The sequence below is a fragment of the Rhea pennata genome, chromosome 2, assembly GCF_028389875.1.
Source record: "Rhea pennata isolate bPtePen1 chromosome 2, bPtePen1.pri, whole genome shotgun sequence".
Classification (NCBI taxonomy): Eukaryota; Metazoa; Chordata; class Aves; order Rheiformes; family Rheidae; genus Rhea; species Rhea pennata.
Genome location: NC_084664.1, coordinates 149,717,253 through 149,737,962, shown reverse-complemented (window position 1 = coordinate 149,737,962; position 20,710 = coordinate 149,717,253). Strand labels below are relative to the sequence as shown.

General features: G+C 42.2%; 1 protein-coding gene across 1 annotated transcript in view; it reads left to right on the top strand.

Moving 5' to 3' along the window:
• Positions 1–20,710, top strand: part of EXT1 (exostosin glycosyltransferase 1) — a 187,031-nt gene that overhangs the window by 150,605 nt on the left and 15,716 nt on the right. Inside the window, exons 2-4 of the mRNA XM_062570565.1 lie at positions 10,303–10,396; positions 13,201–13,308; positions 17,241–17,360. Of these exons, the coding sequence (XP_062426549.1) occupies positions 10,303–10,396; positions 13,201–13,308; positions 17,241–17,360 (322 nt within the window). The remainder of the gene's footprint in view (positions 1–10,302; positions 10,397–13,200; positions 13,309–17,240; positions 17,361–20,710) is intronic.

Sequence of the window (20,710 nt, the reverse complement as noted above, 5' to 3'; positions counted from 1 at the left end):
AGGGTTGAGCTGTGAATCTCCGAGGAGCGCAGTCCTTCCCTTAACAGACCAGCTCTTCTTTGCTTTTAGGAACGAAAGCAGAGTACGGAGGGTATGGGTGAACCAAATAAATAGTAGAAGACCTGGATGAACTTTGCCTCCCTCTTCAAACACCGTCACTCTTCCCTAAACGCTCATGGTAGAAACCAAGCCTGCAGTCGCCAGGTGTATAAATAAATGCATTGATTTTTGATTCTGATTGAAGTCAATAGCAGCTACAGAAAGAAAATAGCAGGGTGAGATTTTCTCAGGGACTTAGCTAGGCCTAACAGGAGGAGTTAATTTCGGTGGCAGCAGGATTTGGGCATTGCCGAGGGTTTATGTAAACCCCATTTGAGCGGTCAGGGGAAGCACCGCCTGGAGGGTAACAAGCTGGCGTTTCACCCTCGAGTTCAGAGCTCTGTAGTTAAAACATGGAGAGTTAATGCTTTTTCTCCCCACACCTAATTTGTGTCCTAGTCCTATTTTTGAAGCCACTTTGCCATATTTATAAAATGGGGATAGAAAGTGCTTTGAAACACATGAGAATGAGAACTAATACACAACTGAAATACTGAAGTGTCTCGATGTGTTATGTTCCTACAGCTGACTTCTTATTAGGTTCAGATAAATCACTTCTCTCTTTCGTTCAGAGACGTTCCATGGATGTGCTAAACTAATTTTTTTTCCAAGAATGGTCACGTTTTGGGTCAGCGAGGCTAGACAGTGCGTGGCTCTCCCAGCAGTTCCTCTTTTTTTTTCTTTTGTTTTTTGAAACAGATCTAGTCATTCACAGAAATGAACTCTGGGGTAATCAGGCCCAGCATTACACATCATCTTAGCTTTCCATTTTTAGATGTTGCATCTAGAGAACTATAACTTCTTAAAGATGCCAACAAGTCACTTAAGAGCTCGATAGCCGTAATGGGAAAATCCATGCAGCTGAACAGAAAACAGTAGGCTTCATAAGGACTATTTTAAACCATTCAGTAAAGAGCTCAACCAGACACTCAAAGCATTAATAGAAATGATAACCCCTTCTAATTCGACCTCCAGTGTTTTCTCGTTTCTCTAGTATCCTACTGAAACCCAAATCCTAGAGGCAGCTTAGTAGAGAGGACAGTGCTCCTTACAGCAGAGCGCAGTAGACACTGGTGGATCCAGTTATTGGATCATGACCTAAATGGCCATAAAATACAGATTTTATCCCTATTTTAACGCATAGGGCTATTCAGTGTGTTCAGGCATTTCTCCTTCCAGTTTAGTTAAAGCATTCAGTAACCTCAGATATTGCAGCATGAAACTCTAGAAAACTGATCCTCTTTAGCAATTATTTTACCTCCAGTTTTCAATAAAGAGCTATTTAAAATAATTAAGAAAGATTTGGAGACTTTTTTTCTGACAGGTAGCAGGGAATCATTGGCTTCAGAGCTTGCAGGTGTTGACAGGTGAGAGATCTCACAATAAGTCTTCTATTTCTCTGTACTCTGAGGCTTTCAGGTATGTCCTGTAATCTCAAAATTAGAGTAGGTGGCAGATGAGCTAAAATGTGTTTCTTTGTTCAGAAAATGCGGTATGGATTTTTCTTTGTTTGGGTCTTTAATCCAAACTGATGGTTTAATAACTAAAATTCCAGGAGTAGGATTTTTTTTTCTCTTTTAAGTTGGAGAAGAAATCAATAAGAACACCAACTCTGCAGTGGAAAGTTACTCCAAAGACATTCACAGCTGAACTGTTAGAGTGTTTGAGGTTAGTTAGTGAGACTAGGCAGGGCCTCCTTAGGCTGCAAATTTGACACTGCTCTGCTGCTAGAAGAAAATTAAAGGCCTAACAAAGTCACTCTGTGAAGGCAAGAATATGATTACTCAATTTTAAGAATTAGTTATCCATTGAAATGCCAGAACATGCTATCAAGAATTAGCTATCACTTTTGACTTAATTCTGTATTTTTCTATACAAAGTACTGGGAACATGGCTTAGGAGATGAAGCCAAAGTTCAGAGATGGGAGATGTACAACTCTTCCCTGATTGTACACCTGGCTTGGCTGCTCAGCAGGTCTCCGTGGCAGTTTCCCCATCAGTAAAATGGAAATGCTGCTTTGTTCTCTTGCCGACAAGCTGAGGTTCTTTATATTAAAATATTCAAAAGGCTTTTGTGATCTCCAGAAAATGGCAAGGTAGAGACACCATAATGATGCAAAGCATTGGGCATAATTTATTGTTAAAAGAATTCTGTTAGAGAGAACCTGCCTACCTGGGCATGCCTTGAACTCCTAGATAATCTTAACAGGTTGGTCTTACCTTTTAAGTTGTAAGATTCAAGCAGCTTGTTAGGTGATTAGTGCCAGGTGTGCACATTTCTGTCAAAGAGGATTCACAGAAGTGTATGGTCACTTCAGAGGGGGGTGGTAGGGGAGTTAGATCCATTTAGCAGCTTACACTTACTCTGTGTTTGTGTGGCCTTGTGCATGCATCAGTGCAGACAATTATCAGTGTCTTTAAAGCTTTCCCACCAAACTAGACTGTGTTGAATTCACAGCCTGTGATGCTGTATTTGCATTCCTTGGAGGAACTTAGCAGTGCTTTTACTTTCTCTTGGACTGTTCTGATTCAGACCTGTTGTGAGTTTTCTCATTGCTGGGATGGGGTAGTACTGCTGAGAGATGGGCGCTCTTAGAGCTGATTTCAAAGCATAAGAGCCAGTGCTACTTTTAGAGAAGGGACTACACGAGTGATGTAGCAGCTTGCTTGTACCTGGGGTGTGACACTGTTTGGAGAGGCACATCTACAAATTCTACCTCCGATACACTACCTATGAACCCTCTCCGGCACATTTGCTAAATAACTAGTACCTTTAAACAAATTTTGTTGATGAGAAAATGTTTGCTACTGGATAAGACTCCTAGGTCGTATAACCTCTATCACTATAAGCCAGATGGCTAGTCTTTGGCAGTCCAAACATGGTGCTTACTTTGCCTGAGCCGTATAGATTTACAGGGCATGCTGCATGTGTATTTAGACAAAATATCATGGGCTGAGAAATCATTGAAACATATTTTATCTCTTAGAACATACATTGACTTAACGGCTTGTGTAACCAAACGTCTCTGTGTATAATATGTAAGTAGACAGAGTAGAATCATAGAATCATAGAATCGGTAAGGTTGAAAGGGACCTCTGGAAATCATCTAGTCCAACCTCCCTGCTCAGCAGGGTCACCTAGAACATGTTAGACAGGGTCGCATCCAGGCAGGCCTTGAAGATCTCCAGAGAAGGAGACTCCACAACCTCTCTGGGCAACCTGTGCCAGGGCTCCGTCACTCTCACAGGGAAGAAATTCCCCCTCACGCTCAGGCAGAACTTCCTGTGCTTCAATTTCTGCCCATTGCCTCTTGTCCTGTCACACGGGACAACTGAAAAGAGTTTGTCCCCATCCCCTTGACACCCTGCCTTCTGGTACTTGTACACATTGATAAGATCCCCCCTCGGTCTTCTCTTCCCCAGGCTAAGCAGGCCCAGCTCTCGCAGCCGTTCCTCATAGGGCAGATGCTCCAGACCTCTGATCATCCTCGTAGCCCTATGCTAGACTCTCTCCTGTAGCTCCATGTCTCCCTTGTACTGGGGAGCCCAGGACTGGACCCAGGTAGGACTCAAGATGAGGCCTACCCAGGGCTGAGTAGAGGGGCAGGATCACCTCCCTTGACCTGCTGGCAACACTCTTCCCAATGCACCCCAGGAGACCACTGGCCTTCTTGGCCACAAGGGCACATTGCTGGCTCATGGTCAACTTGTCATCCAGCAGCACTCCCAGCTCTGCAGAACTGCTCTCCAGCAGGTCAGCCCCCAGCTTGTCCTGGTGCCTAGGGTTTTTTTTCCCTAGGAGTACAACCATGATGCCACAGAAAACTTTAAAGATTATTTAGATGTCAATGGTTATTGTCCATCTTAACTGTAACAAAAGGCTTTTACCACTATCTCTTCATCTTTTTATCAGTCTGCTAAAGTGAAAAATCTACTTCCCCTCTTTTTCTTTCCTGACCTACCCTTCTGAACTAAAAGAAGATGCTGGTACAATTCTTTACACAGAAAGGAGAAAATATTTGTACCTTGACATTAGCTGCTGAATGTTTCCAAAGTTTCATTTCCAATGCTAGGCCTAGAGGGATTTTACAGCATTTCCTTGAATTTTGCAGCATTTTCAGATTCAGCTCATCCTCATAACTGTACTCTGCCATTAGCTGTGTGCCAAGAACACTTTTTTTTTTCATACACACTGTACTGTACTTGCACCTTGGCATCTTTTGGACCTGAAGGCAGGGCAGCATGGCTGGCTGCTTTGCCGTTAATGAACCAGGCTGAATGAAATACTCCAATGGCTGCCTTTCAGCACTTGGCAAGAAAATCCTTTTTATGTTAGTTTCAAGGTCGTCAGATATCATTATAGCCAAGTATTAAAAATTTCAAAGAAAGGAGGCAGTGTGTTTGATTTATAGAATAATTATCTAGCTTAGCTCTAACTTGGTTTTGGCAATGGTTTTGCAAGCACTCGAAAATTAAATCCATTTTTTATGGGACTACAAGGTATTATCTCACAGCAAATGATAATTAAACACCTGTGAAATCAATTAGCCCTTTAAGCAGGAAAAAAAGTTTTCCAATTATGTTTTTGCACCTCCAAACTTTCTAATTCCAGAAGCAACACTTGTAGAGAGGGAGGGAAATGAACGGCCCACCACTAGCCTGTTAGCTAGCAGTAAGATCAGCCGAGAGCGTTGCGGAGCCGTAAATCCCAATACAAGTAGTCTGTGGTGACAGCACCCTTCCAAGCAGGATGCGTGAATCCGTAGAGCTCGGTCTTACGCAGCTATCTGTCCGAGGCACTGTTGAGCTGTCAGGTTTTCTACAAAGACAGTTACTCATTTGGTGGTTTTGGTGCCAAGTTTTACTTGACAGTTTATTTAAAAGCCAGGATACCTTAATGGAAACCAAGCAACGAGACACTCCGTGTGACTGAACGGGTTTCTTTTCAGGCTCTCCAGGCAATAGTTCAGAGCCATCTGCCTTAAGAATTCATACATGGAAAGCTGGCTGATTGGTTAATAGCTGAAACTTAATATACTGGAAAAATAGGAAACACTCTGCCATTTAGCCTTGCAATATATTGTGTGTTTAATATCTTTGTTGTAGCACTTGAACTGATCCAAATACTTTTGGAAGATGCAGTGCGAGGTCATGGGCTTGCAGATTCAGGGAAGCAGCCCTGGACATTTGGTTCCATGCCAGAGCAATTTTTGCCTTGGGAAAGAAAAAGCAGCTCTAGTCCCATCTGACATCCACAGTGGTATGTGCAGATACTTCCTGCCAAAGATGAACTCCAACATCTTCCGAAAGATTGATTATGTGTGGCACTCTTAAAATATATACTGCTGGGTTAAGCCCATCTTATTTGTTCTGCTCCTATATTTCCATCTGAATTTTGATGGAGATAACATTTGGCTGCTTCTCAGTATGCAGTGTATTGTCAGAGAGGATGGGAGGCAGGTCAGGTCGCTGGTTTTAGGGTTCCCAGGTTCTGCCTAGCTACTTGACGAGCAACCAGTCATCTGTAACTCAGGTTTTCCATCTGGGAAACGTAGATAATGATGAAAACCTCTACCAATGTTCAGAGAATTACGTAAGAAAATGTGTACACTGCTTTATGATTCCTATATGACAGGTGGTATAGATCTGGATAAGATAAGATCGTAAGTAGCTAGACATACATACTGGTCCAGTCTAAAACAGTGTGGCTTCTTTTTTAGACCTCTTTTCAATCAATAACTGTGAGGATGGCAAGTTGGAAAAAAAAATAATTTATACAAAAAATTGGTAGTGAAAATGTTTCTCAGGGTAGTTTATAATCTCTTGAGTGTAGTGACTTGGAGGAATGCCTAAGCTGTAAGCAGGAATGCACGGGATGGCTGATTAGTCACTGCAGAGCCTCCGTAGCTGGCCCACGCTCCGTAGGATAACGGAGGACCAGGAATTCCAAGCAGCTGCCTAATCCCAGGGCTGATTGACAAGGTCGGCACATCAAAAAAAAAAGAAATAAAAAAAGAAAAAGAAAAGAAGGGGACTGACAGAAGCAGTGTGTTGGATCAAGGAGTTAAAATCATAAGAGCATTTTGCTGAACAGCATTTCTTCTGGTAATTGCCCACACAGCATTTTAGTGTTTACACCTGCATGATAGATGGGGCCGTACATGTTTTCTCAGCTATGGGTGGTAGCAGGGAGGGGATATTTCAATTAAAGTGTGAATAAATTAGAATTGATTACAAATAGAGCTATTTGTTTATGCTGCCTAAAAAGGTATTAGCTGCAAACATGGTGCACTTAATCATTATGGAGGGAAGCTTGAAAGTTAATAAAACATACTGCTGAGCCTTACAGAGGGACACGAGCTTTGGGTTGAATCTGTAGCTATTTTAGTTTTCAAACCTCAACGGTCATTTTAAAAGCATATGCATTTGGGGGTTTAACATGTCTGACTGATGCAGCTGAGGCCCAGGCCAAGCCATCCTTAAAACTGGCAGTGAAGAGTTACCTCTGTGCGAATGTGCGGCGTGAAGGAATATTGGAATAAAAGCGATGAACAAGTTCCCCCACCGTCCCTGCAGTCTTCAAAAGACGAAACCAGGAACATTCGGCAAATAAATGCCCATGAGCAAAGCAGCAGACTCCTTTCAAAGCTTTTCTGCAATAAATGCTTGGGAATATTAACTGCCAATACTACAGCAACAGTAAGCGCTGGGAAGAACGCTGCCCCTAAATAACTCAAATAAGGAAGAACTGCCCACAAGTGCGAATGTTGCCCGCCTAGCGCCGTGGAGAGGGAAGTGCTGCAACCTCTCCGGCTGCAGTCGTGGGTTGTGGAAGGTTGTTGTCACTCCAGGTTCTCTGGTGTAAATGGTTCCGAGCAACCTCCACAGCTGGGTGAAATGTAAATGTCTGAATACACAGATAGTTCAGGCCCCACAAACTGGGAGCTCTGGGCATGGAGAAACCACAGAATGCAAATGAATATACCGTAAGCACATTTTACTGTGATCCTCAGATTTTACTAGCTAATGGAAATAAATAGTTCTGAAAACACATGTATCTGCCCATTTCCAGGGCAGAAAAAGAAAAGGAAGATTTAGAAGAACCTCTTTTAGGCACTTGACTATTTTCTCTGTTACTTCAGCCACCTCCACCGAGAGTGGGGTTATAATACTTCGCTGCCTCCCAGAGGTCTTCTTCAGATTAGTCAATGAAGAGCATGAAGAAATCAAACCAGTATTTGGCGCAATACCTGTATTTGCAATAGATAACAGAATAGTGCTGAATGTATTCTGCTCTAATGAGGAAAGTAGTTGTTCCTGGGTGTCTCAAGAATGGTCCAGGTTGAATAGGGAAGAGCGTGAAGTCTGTGCATGCAGCACACTCCATCAGGTCCTCAGTGTGGGCCTCGGGGCTCCCGCTGGGCACAGTTTCAGTGTTGGTCGCATGCATATAGTCATACTTTTATCATTCTTCTTATTGCTGGTTTTATATCTGTTCAGCTCCTGAATTTGTGCCGAACACCTCTAGCTCTGCTCTGCGATCAACCCTGAAGCATTTTGTTCACTGCAGAATCAATCGATGGGCTGTAGGTGAATTTAGCATCAAACATTTTTGTGGCTGGTGTCTTCTCCAAATGGTGCATGGTAATATGAAGAAAACATGAAACAATCTCTGCTAAAGACTAGTGTAAAGTATTATTTTGTACATATAAAGCATTTCCACTCTAAATGCTCCTTCATGTTTCAAAGACCTGCTTGCAACTGGTGAGATATTTCTGTCTTTGTGTCTGTCTCCAGGGGTTGTGTGAAATGCATTTCCAAATTCATATTTAAGTGTATTAGGCTATATTTTTTCTTTTGGTTAAATCAGCGTACCCCCATTGCTTTCTGCACTACCCAGGAACTAGCAGAAGTAAAATTAGCACATTGTGTTTAAGGATTTCAAAGAAAGAGATGATTAATCCCAGAGTGTTAGCTGCAGGGGATTAAATTCAAAATGACTCCTTTAGCACTGCTCTCAGAGATTCTGTTGAGCCACCTTAAAACATTTTAGTTGAAGTTGCAATGAAATTTGTTAATGAAAAGAATCTCTGGTGCAATTCATTAGCTGTAGCTTGAAGCTGTTGATGCATATTGCTGTACTCTGGTTTTGCTCTTGTTACATTTGGGGGGTCCTCCCTGCAGTGAGTGGAAATTTTGTGCCCATGCATCAAGGCTAGGATGAGGCATGTGTATTCATGATGTAGATAAATTACTTGATGACCATGGACCATGCTGTTTCTGAGCTAAGCAATAAATCACAGGTTAAGCTTTAAAAAGCGCAAATGGGAGAGAGATGCTAACTGATTTTCAGGTGGGAAATGGTAAACAAAATCTTTTTTTTCCTCCTTTGAAAAACTATTGTAATACCAGCAAATTAGATATGAAAGAAAAGATGCTCAATATAAAAGTCAGTGGCATATGGAGGTCTCGCTTCCGCTGGCCTCATTCGCTGCTTTTTCTTTGTGTTCCGATTCTGCCATTGACGTTTTGTGGATATTGGTGCGTTCCAGGATATTAACAGGATTTAACATTTTTAGCAAGCTAATGATGGGGGACTTATGACTAGTGTATTCTAGCCCTGCGGGGTATTCTATTTCTGGTATTTATTAAAGTTTTCTGTCATACAATATGCAGAGAAAGCGACAAGGCTTAGACCTCTCAGTATGTGAAAAAAAGAATGCTTTAAAAATGGCAACCATTTTTTCCCTGTGTTCCAGCTTCTGAACATTTTCCCTCCACGTGCTGTGTCACTGCTGATCGTGGAGCTGGGACTTTGTTGCCAATCAGTATTCCACACTGAGAAAAATAAATTGTTGCTACTCATATGGAATATGTGTGTTTTATTTAACTAAAGTTGAGACTTGGTTTTTAAAGAAGCCTGCACTGAAGTCTGTTTTGTAGTTTTAATTAATGCAAGGAGGGTTTTTATTTTACTCTCAGTGGAGATAATCTTAATCCATTCACAGTGACCTTTTCTTGTGCAAATTAGCTATACACGCTTGTTTAAGCAAATGGGCCTTTGCAAGATGTCTCTGCCTAAAGACGGCGCTTATAATTGAAAACTGGCTTACTCCCATCTGTCTGGCCTGTGTGAGATTGTAAATGTGGTACTGTATACAAAATGTAATCATACACATGCATATGTGCATGTACACATGTATGAAAGAATTCGCTGTACCTGTCAGCTATGATTAAATTAGATTATTAGCGTTAGCAAATTTAAGTGTCACAAGTTATTGTCAAAAGAACATTTGTCTCCAGAGTCCAGGAAACTTCAGAAGCAAGGGATATTTCATGTTGATCCTTTTGTCTCAAAGGGAGCCGGCCGGTGAGGTCGGTGCTGTTTCCAGGTCCGTTTCCAGGTCCACAGGTTCGCCCTCGGGAGTACGCCAGCTGCTAATGAGCTAATAACTGCCTTGAAACTGTTAGGGTTGCATGCGTGTTTTCGATAAATGGTTTTGAAGTGATTGATGGCATCAGAAAAACCCCAGGAGTGTCTAGCTTAAAGTTTTAATTCAAAGGAGCAGGGGTCATTGCTGCTACCTGGTTAATTGCCAAAATTTGGCTGCCAAAGCAGTTTATCCCTCTTCCTCTCACCGCACATCACACCAGCCACTGGGTGAGACGTTGTGAGCCCCCATCCCCCTTTTAATGCTGGATCGATAAGGGGAGATTTGTATGACATAATTTGAATATTTGGTTGCTTTTTATAAACCTCTCAGGCAAAAATGAACACAGTTGTGCGTGACTTTGACTAAATCTGAATAGGAGTCAGATTCACAGAATTGCCATAACAGCGCTTTGGGTATGAAAATGTTTAATGAAATTTTATTGTTGTGCTCTTGTGCTCACCTATTTATACAGAAAAGAGCAGTTACTGCAAAGCAAAATTATTGTTTGCATTGTCAGTTTTGTTGCTGCTTTCCCCAACTTTTTCCCACATTGGCTGCTCCTTAGGATGAACAAAAAGGAGCATGAGAGATGGCTAACACACGTATAAACACACACACACGCACAGAGCTAGTTAACCCGGTGGTGAGCACCCTTCGTCAGAGATGATTTTATCCAGATGTGTCTCAGTAGCTGTTTGCATTTTCATGCACAGTTACCCTAGGACTCATTGCTAATTGATTTTTCTCTTTTCTCCCCTGTCCTTGTTAGGTATGATTACCGTGAAATGCTGCACAATGCCACTTTCTGTCTGGTTCCCCGTGGCCGCAGGCTTGGCTCTTTCAGGTTCCTGGAAGCCTTGCAGGTAAGACCCGGGTTTACAGCATTGGCTATGCTGGCTGGCATCGAGTGCGCAACAGCAAGGTGGCAGGGAGGAGGGAAACATGCTTCATTTCCCTAGCGGACAGTAATCCACTTTGCGAAAGCCTCTATTCACACTTGTGGAGCAATTGGCAGCTTCTTCCCAGGAGGCGCTGAGCACTGAGCTCTTCTGAAGGCTGAATTGCGTTGCCTCCAGGAAAAGGGTTTCCCTGGTTGTAGAGCGGCTTTGAGGTTGGGCTGGTTTAAAGCAGTATTTTGTCAAGCTGTGAGGCTTCCCATGGGAGACACTGACCTCTCTAAGTAAACCCTGGGACACTGAAAATAGCTTTCTGTTTTCACATAGCCAAACCAGACCTGCTTATGCACTGTCTGTCTTGTGATGCTGTGTGCTGACCATGCAGAGAGTGGCCTGGTGGCTTTAGAGACCCAAATGGAAGCATGGCATGATGCAGGAGGTTGATGTAGGCTGGCCTTGGGGAGCTTATGGTTTTCTAGACGGTGTCCAGGACAGTACACAGATCCCCTTCACAATTTAAAAATATTTCGGTTGATAGGTTGACCTCTTTTGCTTTTGGCCAGCACCAGAGATGAAAGCAAAGCAGCTCCTGAGTCCCTGTGGTAGTGAGGCTTGGCAGCATGGTGGCAAGGTTTCTGTTACCAGGCTGCCACTGACTGCTACCAACATGACTCTTTTTTGCAAATGTCAGCTCATCCCTGGGGTCCTGCATCTTCAGTCAGCCCTAGTGAGCAACTGTTGGGAGATGCTGCGTGTCCCTTCTGGGCCTTGCATCTGGATTTTGTTTACATGGAAGCCAGAGTAAAGGGAAGGGGAGGCTGGGGTGCTTCTTGGTGAGATTTCAGATGAGGACACTTTACAGGGTCCTGCTTTTACCATTCAGGAACTGTCTCAACATTGGCAGTAAAGCTGTTCAGTAAATAGCATCACATGACCTATCTTCATCCACAAAATATCCCAGCTCCTGTTAAAAAGTAGAGTATTGTTTAACAAAATGTAGAGTGGGATCCAGGTGCATAAATGCAGGTGTGTATTGTTGTTTAAAAGCCCTGGGCCACCATTTTGGCTTTCAGCTGCTTCTCCAGAAGGGTGCAGGTCTCCTGTAGCTCTTGCATCATAACTACCAGCCTCGGGTGGGTGTCTCAGATACCCTAGGACATCTCAAACGGCACTAGGTGCTTATGTTTAGCCACTGAAACCCACTTTACTATCATATTGGTGATCCAAGTTCTAGACTGTCTCCTCTTTGCTCCCGCTTGGGAGAAGGTTAATAGCCTGCAAAGTGCTGTGCCTTCTCCAGCCTCTTCAGAAGAAGCAGTGGGACAGGCCTCTTAGGAGCGGCAAGTAGCATCAAATCCTCTAAAAAGCACTGGTCAGCTCTTTCCTTGACTAGACTCAAGATCACCACAGTTCACACAGCTTCCATTAGGTAGACCTCCCCAGGAGCAGAAAGCAGTGATGTACATCACTGTATAGAACTTGGAGGGATTCCTCATGGTGATGATAAAATGTAGGGGTGGTGGGTTTTTCTACCAGGCTAGCAGCAGTATGTGCTGATTACGATGAAAGCCAGATTTCTGTCTGGTTTCTGGGCATGTTGAAAGACATAATTCATGTTAGTGGAATATTTTAAATGTGGAAATACATTGCTAAGTGTTTTCTAGTTGGCTTTTTTCATGCACTAATGTAATTTCTCTACAAAAGATCATGCTTCTTTACACATTAAAGGCACTACCATAATACAGACTTGATTAGTCTAAGATCCCATGGGTAACGTGTTACCAAGGCCTGTAGAGCAGTCTGAAAGTTCCTCTTTAGTCCATCCTTTGGATCCCAATCTAGATCAGACTTAGAGCACTTAAGCTTGGTTTGGCCCAAAAGAAACTGAACCAGAACACCTATTTGATGCAAATCCTCCATAATAGAAAAGATTCTGTCATCACTTCAACAGGCTTTTGGTTTGGATCCTGTGTTCAGATCCAGCGAACCAGCATGTAGCAGAAATTACTTACTTATGGAACTACCAAACTATTTACTGAATACTCACTAACTGTGCAGAGGAACTTGCACAACACAAAAAAGTATGGATGAGATGATTTAGATGAATGGTACAGTTGAGAAATAACATTCTAAAGGTATATGCTTTTTGTTTGTATGCTTGTTTATAAAACAGAAAGCAATTGTTTTTGTAAACATGTTTCCATTGATGACAGACAAATTTTGCAGTTGCTTCCAATTGGAGACCATTGGAGAAATGCTATCGAATGAGATAGGAGCTTCACACCTCATTTACAGAAAAAATGCTCTAGAATTAAGTATGACATACATTTTCTATAGGGTTGTCTTACAGCATATTATAAAAATTGAGAGAATTAGCTCCCTGCTGAATGGTTCACAAAGCCACAGCAAAGACCATCATTATTTATTAAATTCTCTGGTGTTATATTTATAGAACTTTACCAGTTCTATCCTAGTCCATCAGCATAAGTACAGGCTTTCAGTTGCCACTCTGCCTACAAAACCTACCTTACAGTGAATATGAATAAGCATAGAAAAGAAAGCCGTAAAAATTCGGGCTGCTGTGCTGTCGTCTCGAGCTCCTGGTGTTCTTTGCCATATTGTCTTTCTTTTTGATTGCTTTTTATGAGAGCCAGGTCAAAAGTTCTGCAGAAAATTACAGTAATTGCATTGGTATAAACCTCAAAGTTTGCACTAATCATTGACTGCACACACTGCATATCCTCTAACGACTGCGCTGGCTCTGTGTGCAGGCTGCCTGTGTCCCAGTGATGCTCAGCAATGGATGGGAGTTGCCATTTTCGGAAGTGATTGATTGGAACCAAGCTGCCGTCATTGGGGATGAGAGATTGTTATTACAGGTAAGGAAGAGGCTGTGGCCTTCAGTGGATCAGCTGATTATTGCTGCCGCCCGTCTAAATGGTCGGGGAAGATGAATCCAAAAGGTCAGGGCTGTAAAAGAATTTTTATCATGAAGGGACTGTTTGTGTCACACTGTCTGTGAGCTCATTTAACATGACATCATTCATTTTTTGACCAGAAGGTCATTCAGACTTGGCCACATTCCTAAACGGAGGAGACTTTTTATTTTATTTTTATTTTTTTTTAAGAGCACAGAATTTCTTTTGGTGTGGAGCACCTTGGTGCCTCTCTGAAGTAAGGCAGTCTAGAATCGGATGCTATCATGGGACACAAAATACCTGAAGCCCCTTTCTGCTCTTGTGCTTCAGAAATACTTTATTCTTGGGTGACACTATCAGTGCTGCCTGTCTGACTGGTAGGTCGCACAAGGACTCTTCAGGAAAGCAGGTATTTCCTCAAGGAGGAGTTAATACCTATCATTTTTATGAGGAGCAGAACCTGTCCCTTTTATAATACCTGAATTACATAACATTTCTTTCTAAAGTAGTGTTCATATCACTTAATTGTTAGTCTCACTGAGATCATAGAACAGAAGCGAGCTGAGAAATTGGAAGTGCTGTGTTACCAATTTTTATCTCTAGATTTTTTTTTTCTTTTTCCCTAACAGGTTGTATAGTCTAACTACATTTTTTGAAGTATGTGGAGAAATTGATCTCAGGAAATGTTATTGAAAAATTGATTTCCCAAAGCAGCATTTGTTGAAAGGCCGTTGTGCAATGTCAAGCTGAGATCCAAGAGATCTAGGACCATTTCTGGAATAGCCAGTAAACAGCTGTGTGATCTTGAAGATACTAATTTCCACCTTGGTTACATGGGCATTCTTCCTGTCCTCTTGAGAACATTTTGATATTAATTTGATATTTCAAACTTTTTGGGTTTTTTTTCAATAATTGGATTTTGCAGACTGAGCATTAGGGCAGGAGTTTTGAATGCAAGAGCTGCTGCACACTGACTGCCTTCTTATTACATGGGAAGAGTTTTTTTTTTTTTTTTTTTTTGGTGGAGTTTAGCTCATTTCCAAAGTGACAAACTATTGTCAACCATAGAGAGAAACCCTTGAGGTACAGGTGTCCTGGCTCCCAAAAAATGGAATGCTTTTGAAAATCTCATTAGATGCCTATTTACTTGTCTAAAGATGTAAATATTTGTAAAGAGCTGGCCTGGCAATCCCTTTAAAGTGCTACCTATAGTCGTTAATGAGTAACAAGCTGCAAATATAAAAGAGAGATTTGATTTTTTTGCTTTTATGGGCAGCCTATTTTTTGTGAGCAAAATTATTTTGCTCTTCAAATAATAATAATTTGCTGATCTTCATGCTTTCCTGTAACATGCCATTCCTTCTCTTCACAGCTGCTTCCATATTGAACAGCCACTGCACCATTATTAACAGTGTTTTTAAAGAGCTGGCAGAGGGCCTGAATGTCTACTCTGGGAAATGTTTTTGTTGTGTTACAGTTTTTCATTTCCTGCTTTAGAGCAGCTCAGATGTTTTTATTTGCATATTCTCCTCATCATAGCACTAGGAAAGCTTAATCCAGCCTTTCTGCATTTATTTGTGCAGCATGATTTTTTGCCCTCCCCCTTCTTATTACCAAAATGACCTTTTATTAAGACGTCATCCAGTTCTAATAATTCCAGTGTAATCCTGCCAGATTAGTATTAATACATCTTTTTCCCCACCTGTCTTTCTGGTCAAGTAGATTAATAAGTAATAGGAAAATGCAGTTAAAACAGGAGCTCTGATTTTTCTTTCCAGCCATTGCAACAGAGCAGGCACCAAGGCTTTTTTTTCACCTTGGCACTGCATTTGCAGGCACACATAGGCCCACTGTAGTCTGTACAACGATAACTTCTTGCAGTAACCTTCATGGTCAGAGCCGCCTTCACATTCAAAAAGTGTTGCTAAGAATTAGTCCTGATTTTATATCCTGCTCATAAGCATGTGCGCATACATGTGAGGTTGCATGTCATGCAAATAAATGTTTAATTTAGGGGGGAAAATACCATATAGCCACTGTGAAGTGCATTTGGTCACATGTTTGCGGTTGGTAATGATCACAGGTATATGACTGTATGCATGTCTGTACATCTGTGAACAGATAATGTTCAGTATGCCTGTACTTATTGGAAACTTGTTCTAAAAATGATGAAAGACTATTCACTCCAAAAGGTAAAATTTGATACAATTATATTCTATTCTGGAATAATAAGGTACTTGATTAGAAAAAATGTGTATTAATGCATGTTTTAACTTCAGCTTTTCATCCTTGTTTTGCAGTAAATATTTTACATACAGACATAGAGGGAGTGCAGCAAGGGGGTGATACTGTCTTTGACATTCTGACCGTTTTCTTCAGTTCAATCCTGCTAGAGCCCCTCCTCTCCCATAAGCTCAAATTCTGTAATAGAGTTAATCAGTGTATTAGATTAAAGTCTTAGGGAGTAGAGATTGTCACATCTGGCTCCGTGGAGCTGTGGTCCTGCCGGAAGCTGTGTCCGGACTTGCAGGCAAACAACGCAATAAAGAATTTACTGATTCCTGTGGAAATGCATTACATGTAAATTATTACAATTCCAAATTTTCCTCAGAGAAATGTTTCTCGAGAAACCGTTTCATTCTGGAGAGTACGAAACCAAGTAATAATCGTTGCCAGCTCTCGCTCTGAATATTTCAGGAATAAGCAAAGTGTGTTCTGCTCAGGAAAGGGAGGGGATGCAGGTGAGTGTCACAAGGAGTGGGAAGAAGCAAAAAGCAACACAGCCAAGCTATTTGCTTTCACAACTAGCTACTGAGGTGAAAGATTGGCGAGAAAGGACTGACTGAGAACGAGGTGGCCTAATTTGAAATCCCCAAAAAGGAGGTGCAAAAGCACAGTTCCTCGTTCCTAGAATAAATGAACATAAATGTGAAAAATAGCCCAGATGCCTTTTCAGTGTTGTCAGTAGGCCTTGTAATTGGAGTAAATTGCAGTGAAATTCCCTTAATACTGTCCGTTTGCACTGACAAAGTAGTGTACAGGGGGCCTCGGTTGAGGTCCTAGGCAATTAAAAGGTGACATGTATATACATTAGGTTGCTTCCAGCATGGAAGGAGAAAGGGGAAAAGAAGTGGGAATGGGGAAAAAAGCAGAAGTGAAGTACTCCCCTTGTGAGCCAGCGAGCAGCCAGCTAGGTTTTTTAATCAGCAAGCATTGCAGAAGGACTACTTGTTTTTCATTTGTAAGGCAACTTACACCAAAATTAAAGAGTTACTTTAATGGAGAGAGGAAGAAAGAAGCCTTGTTTTCCCTTGTGAATAACAGGTGTGGTGGGAGGCACTGTTCCTTCCACCCACAATAATTAGGAAAATGCAGTTTGATCCGCAGGCTCCCAAAAACCGGAGTCTTGCCTCCAATGTTGCTGTGTTTACCTCAGGGCACTTAGCGTTGCCATGCTGTGGTAAATGCAATTCCAGATCCCTTTAATATACTTTGAGAGTGGAGATTATTGTTGGTTTCTCAAGTCCTGCAGGTACTAGTTTGTTAAACTGCCAGTCCATGAAAAGCTTTGTGCGTGAGGGATTTATTGAGGAGCTCCTTGCTGTGCCATGCCGCAGCTCGGGGAAGAGGAGCGCAGGAGAGGCAGCTTTCGCTGCCATAGAAACAACCCAAAACTAAGAGAAAGCACAAGTTTTCCTGCATTCTAAGGTTAACCAGTACCAGAGATCATAAAGGGTTGTGTGTCATTCCCTTCCCATCAGGGCTTTACTTCTTGGTTTACCTGTTGGCGGATGGGAGCACTGGGGAGCGCCGAATCCATGCAGCTTGGTATTCGTTGGATGAGACTGCAGCGTTTTCGGAAGCTAATGACTATATTACATCTTGTATTACAGATTCCTTCTACAATCAGGTCTATCCATCAGGATAAAATCCTAGCACTTAGACAGCAGACACAGTTCTTGTGGGAGGCTTATTTTTCTTCAGTTGAGAAGATTGTATTGACTACACTAGAGGTGAGTAAAAGTTACCTGAGACTGTGCCGAACAGTGAGGTTTTCTCACCTGTCCAGCCCATTCTGTGCTCGGCTGACATTGGACTTTGGCTTTCATGACGCAGGATTGATCACTGGAAAAAGAAGTGTAGCATCTTAATAGCTTTTCTCCCCTGAAGAAATACTTCCTTCACTGTTGGAATCTGCATTAGAAAACGGACCTGGTGAAAAACGGGAGCTATCTGACATGTGGAAAAGTTGTCATGTGTGATCTTGCCTTCGCAAGGCTTTATGGCTTATGAATCACTATTCTAGTTAGTGGTAACGAACATGATTCTTTAAGAAACCTTTCTAGAATTCATTTTGGGAAAAAATATTACTGTAAAGTTCATTTTCTACCATTCTTTAACATTTTGATGCCCTTTGGCGGGGCTCTTGGTCTGGCTGAAGGAAAACGGGAACTGGTAAATCACTGAGTCTTATCTTCACACACAGGGTAAGTCCTGATCATCTCTATGAAATATTAAGAAATAATCATAATTAGGCTGCTATTAAACGGGGAGATAGATGATCTCAAATGTGGAGAGAATCCTTTCTGCATTCAGAGACAGAGGAGAGATGAAAGACTTTTCAGAAGTAGGGCCCAGGCAACAATTTCAAAAGCAGGTTTCTCTTCCAATTGTTCCGCAATTTTGCACATGAATTTTTGACACATTTTTACCACCGTAAGTGCCTCACTTTTTAGGTGCAAATGTATTCGTCTTATGCTAATTCTTCTGCAATTGCATCTGTCTTTGTGCACAGTTGTAAAGCTCCACATTGCCTGCTGTGCTTGCTTTGCCCTGAAAACTGCAAATGAGGGCTGCTGTCTGCGTTTTGGCCTGCAGTGCAGGTTGCCCATGGCTGATCTACCTCCAGCTGCTGCAAGAGAGTCCCTTAGGTTTTGTCTGTGCTAGTAAGGAAAACCAGCCAAAGAACATTTTCAGAGCCCCTGGCATAGCTGTCCTTGCCTCTGTGCAATGCTGTCCTCCCCACTGAGAAGAGTATGGCCCCATCCCTCCTGCCTGTTGGGAACTGCTCCACATCCTTAAGCTCTCTGTGAGCAGTGAAGAGCTAGCGGTAATTATCAAGCCCCAAAACATGGCAGAGTCAGACTGCCTGAACTGGAAGGCCCATGCCAGGGCTTGCCCTCCCCAGGTCTAATTTATTCCTATAAAAGTACTCTTAGAGACAATCAGGGTTCCTCATGCCTTGGGCATCTCTACCCCATCCCTGCACGCACTGTTATCATTAAGATTGAAAAAAGGAGAGTACAGCCTGGCTTTCCTCCCTTCCTCTCTCTTTGCCGTGCCATGGGGATGTTACCTGCCATTCCTGAGCCTTGGCATCACATCAAGCTCCAGCACAAGCAGCTTCGTCTTTAGGGCTTCAACAGAATATAGTTGCCCATGTGGCCATAGGTGCCAAGGGGACAGGCAGCAAAACCTGAAATAAAAATCAAATCAGCTGGGCAACCAGCAAGCTGCAGTTTCCACTATGAGGGGAAAAGTTGAAGAGAAAACAGAAACTGTCTTGGAAGTTTTAATTTAATGAAACCAAGGAATGCATGCTTGGTATTGAAGTTGTGTTCTGGGCTTTTATTTGTGAGGGTGGTTTTGTTTTGAGTATTTTTTTTTAATTTAGGACTCTCAATGTTTGTTAGATGATTAAGAGGGTTTCTGTTCATATAAATAGGTATTCATTTTACATTTCAACTTGCCTCAGTAAAGTCTTGAGTTACTTTCCTTAAGAAAGGAATAAAATACTTGAGAGTGGTTCTTGATGTCAGAAGCCCGCTAGTAGCATATCCTCTTTAAAATCTGATGCCTGGAAGTAAATTGCTAGCACGACTATTTTTTATGGTGGATTTTACCCATCTTCTGTTATAACACTGTAGCATCACAGTGTTCTGATGGTGCTAAAATAGCATCAGAATAATCAAACTGTTTTCTGCCTGCAACGCTGTGACATGTCCAGGTATGAAGATGATAAGATAGGAGAATTCTTCACCAACTCAGCTGTCTGCAAAGATATCACAGCTCTCCTCTCCCTTTTATCCTGGATGCCTGTTGAAACATCATGTCAGAATCTGAAGTCCTTTCTCAGAACATTTGGTGGCCTGGGCCAAACAGCTCATTGCCTCAAGTGGGAGGGAATAGCCCTATTATCACTGGTGCTGAGGAACCGCCTGCTCCATGCGCTTTGGTTTAGGGTCTGCCCAAGGCTGGTAAATGGTCGCCAGAGAGCGATGGGCTGCCGCAAACACTCTCCCAAAACACTCTCCAGGATACTCTGCACATTTTCTGCTTGGGTCTTCTGTAAAAACTAACTCAAACATACCTAAATCCCTGTGCAGGATACTCATTTCTCCCTTGGGAAGAAGAGTGGAGAGGGAAAGGGCTAAGTACATATAAGAGATGTTTGATAATTGACCGGAGCGTACTAAGAAGTGGCAATGATTAAGGCTGCTTCTTACGAACTTTTTAAGGGCAGACTTAGTATTTGGGGCCATTGTACCATTAATGAACTCCGAAAAGAAAAGAAAGATACAGTCAGAGATCCTAACCCCTTCTTTCTCTTATTAAGCTTCCTATGTTGCCTTATCACTGCAGACACAGTAGAGCTGCTATCTGTCTCTGCAATACATGTAACATTATATCCTTTGAATTTTAATTGATTAGTCCTTCATATTATCTTTTTCATCCTTCCCTGTTCTCTTTCTGCCAGCTTGTCTTTTCTCCTCTCTATCATTACAGACGGCTAGATTTCTTACCTTGTCTAGGAGTGTGATAAATTAATCTCCCATTTGTTAACGGTGATTTATTACGCGGGTCAGCTCCCCAGCCTGTTGAGTAACAGTGTTAGGGAGATTTGTATGCCTGCCATGCAGTGAAGGCTGCCTCTCCTGCGTAGCATCCGAGGGCTGCTTCGTGTTAGAGCCGCTTTCGCTCCCGGCGCGCTGAGGCGGTGTTGAATGGGAGCCATGTGTTTCCCCTGCAGCCTTGTTGGCTACCAGCACCATGGAAAACTCTGCCGTCTGTGAAAACCTCCTGACCATGGAAATCTGCAGACTTTTCCTTATCTGATTATGCCCCAGTTCTGAAAAAACAGGAGGAAAGAGCTGTAATATTTAGGCTGTGTGGTAAACACTTGAAAATATGTACTTTCTAGGTTCTGTCTTTGTTTAGTGGCATATCTTGCAGATGGAAAAACAGTAGTCGTCATTTTTTTTTCTTTTCCACCCCCTGCTATCATGCAGGAGACCTGATGATACACCTAACTTTCCAAACAGAAGTATTCAGATACACTCTTAGCAATGATGGAAATACAGCC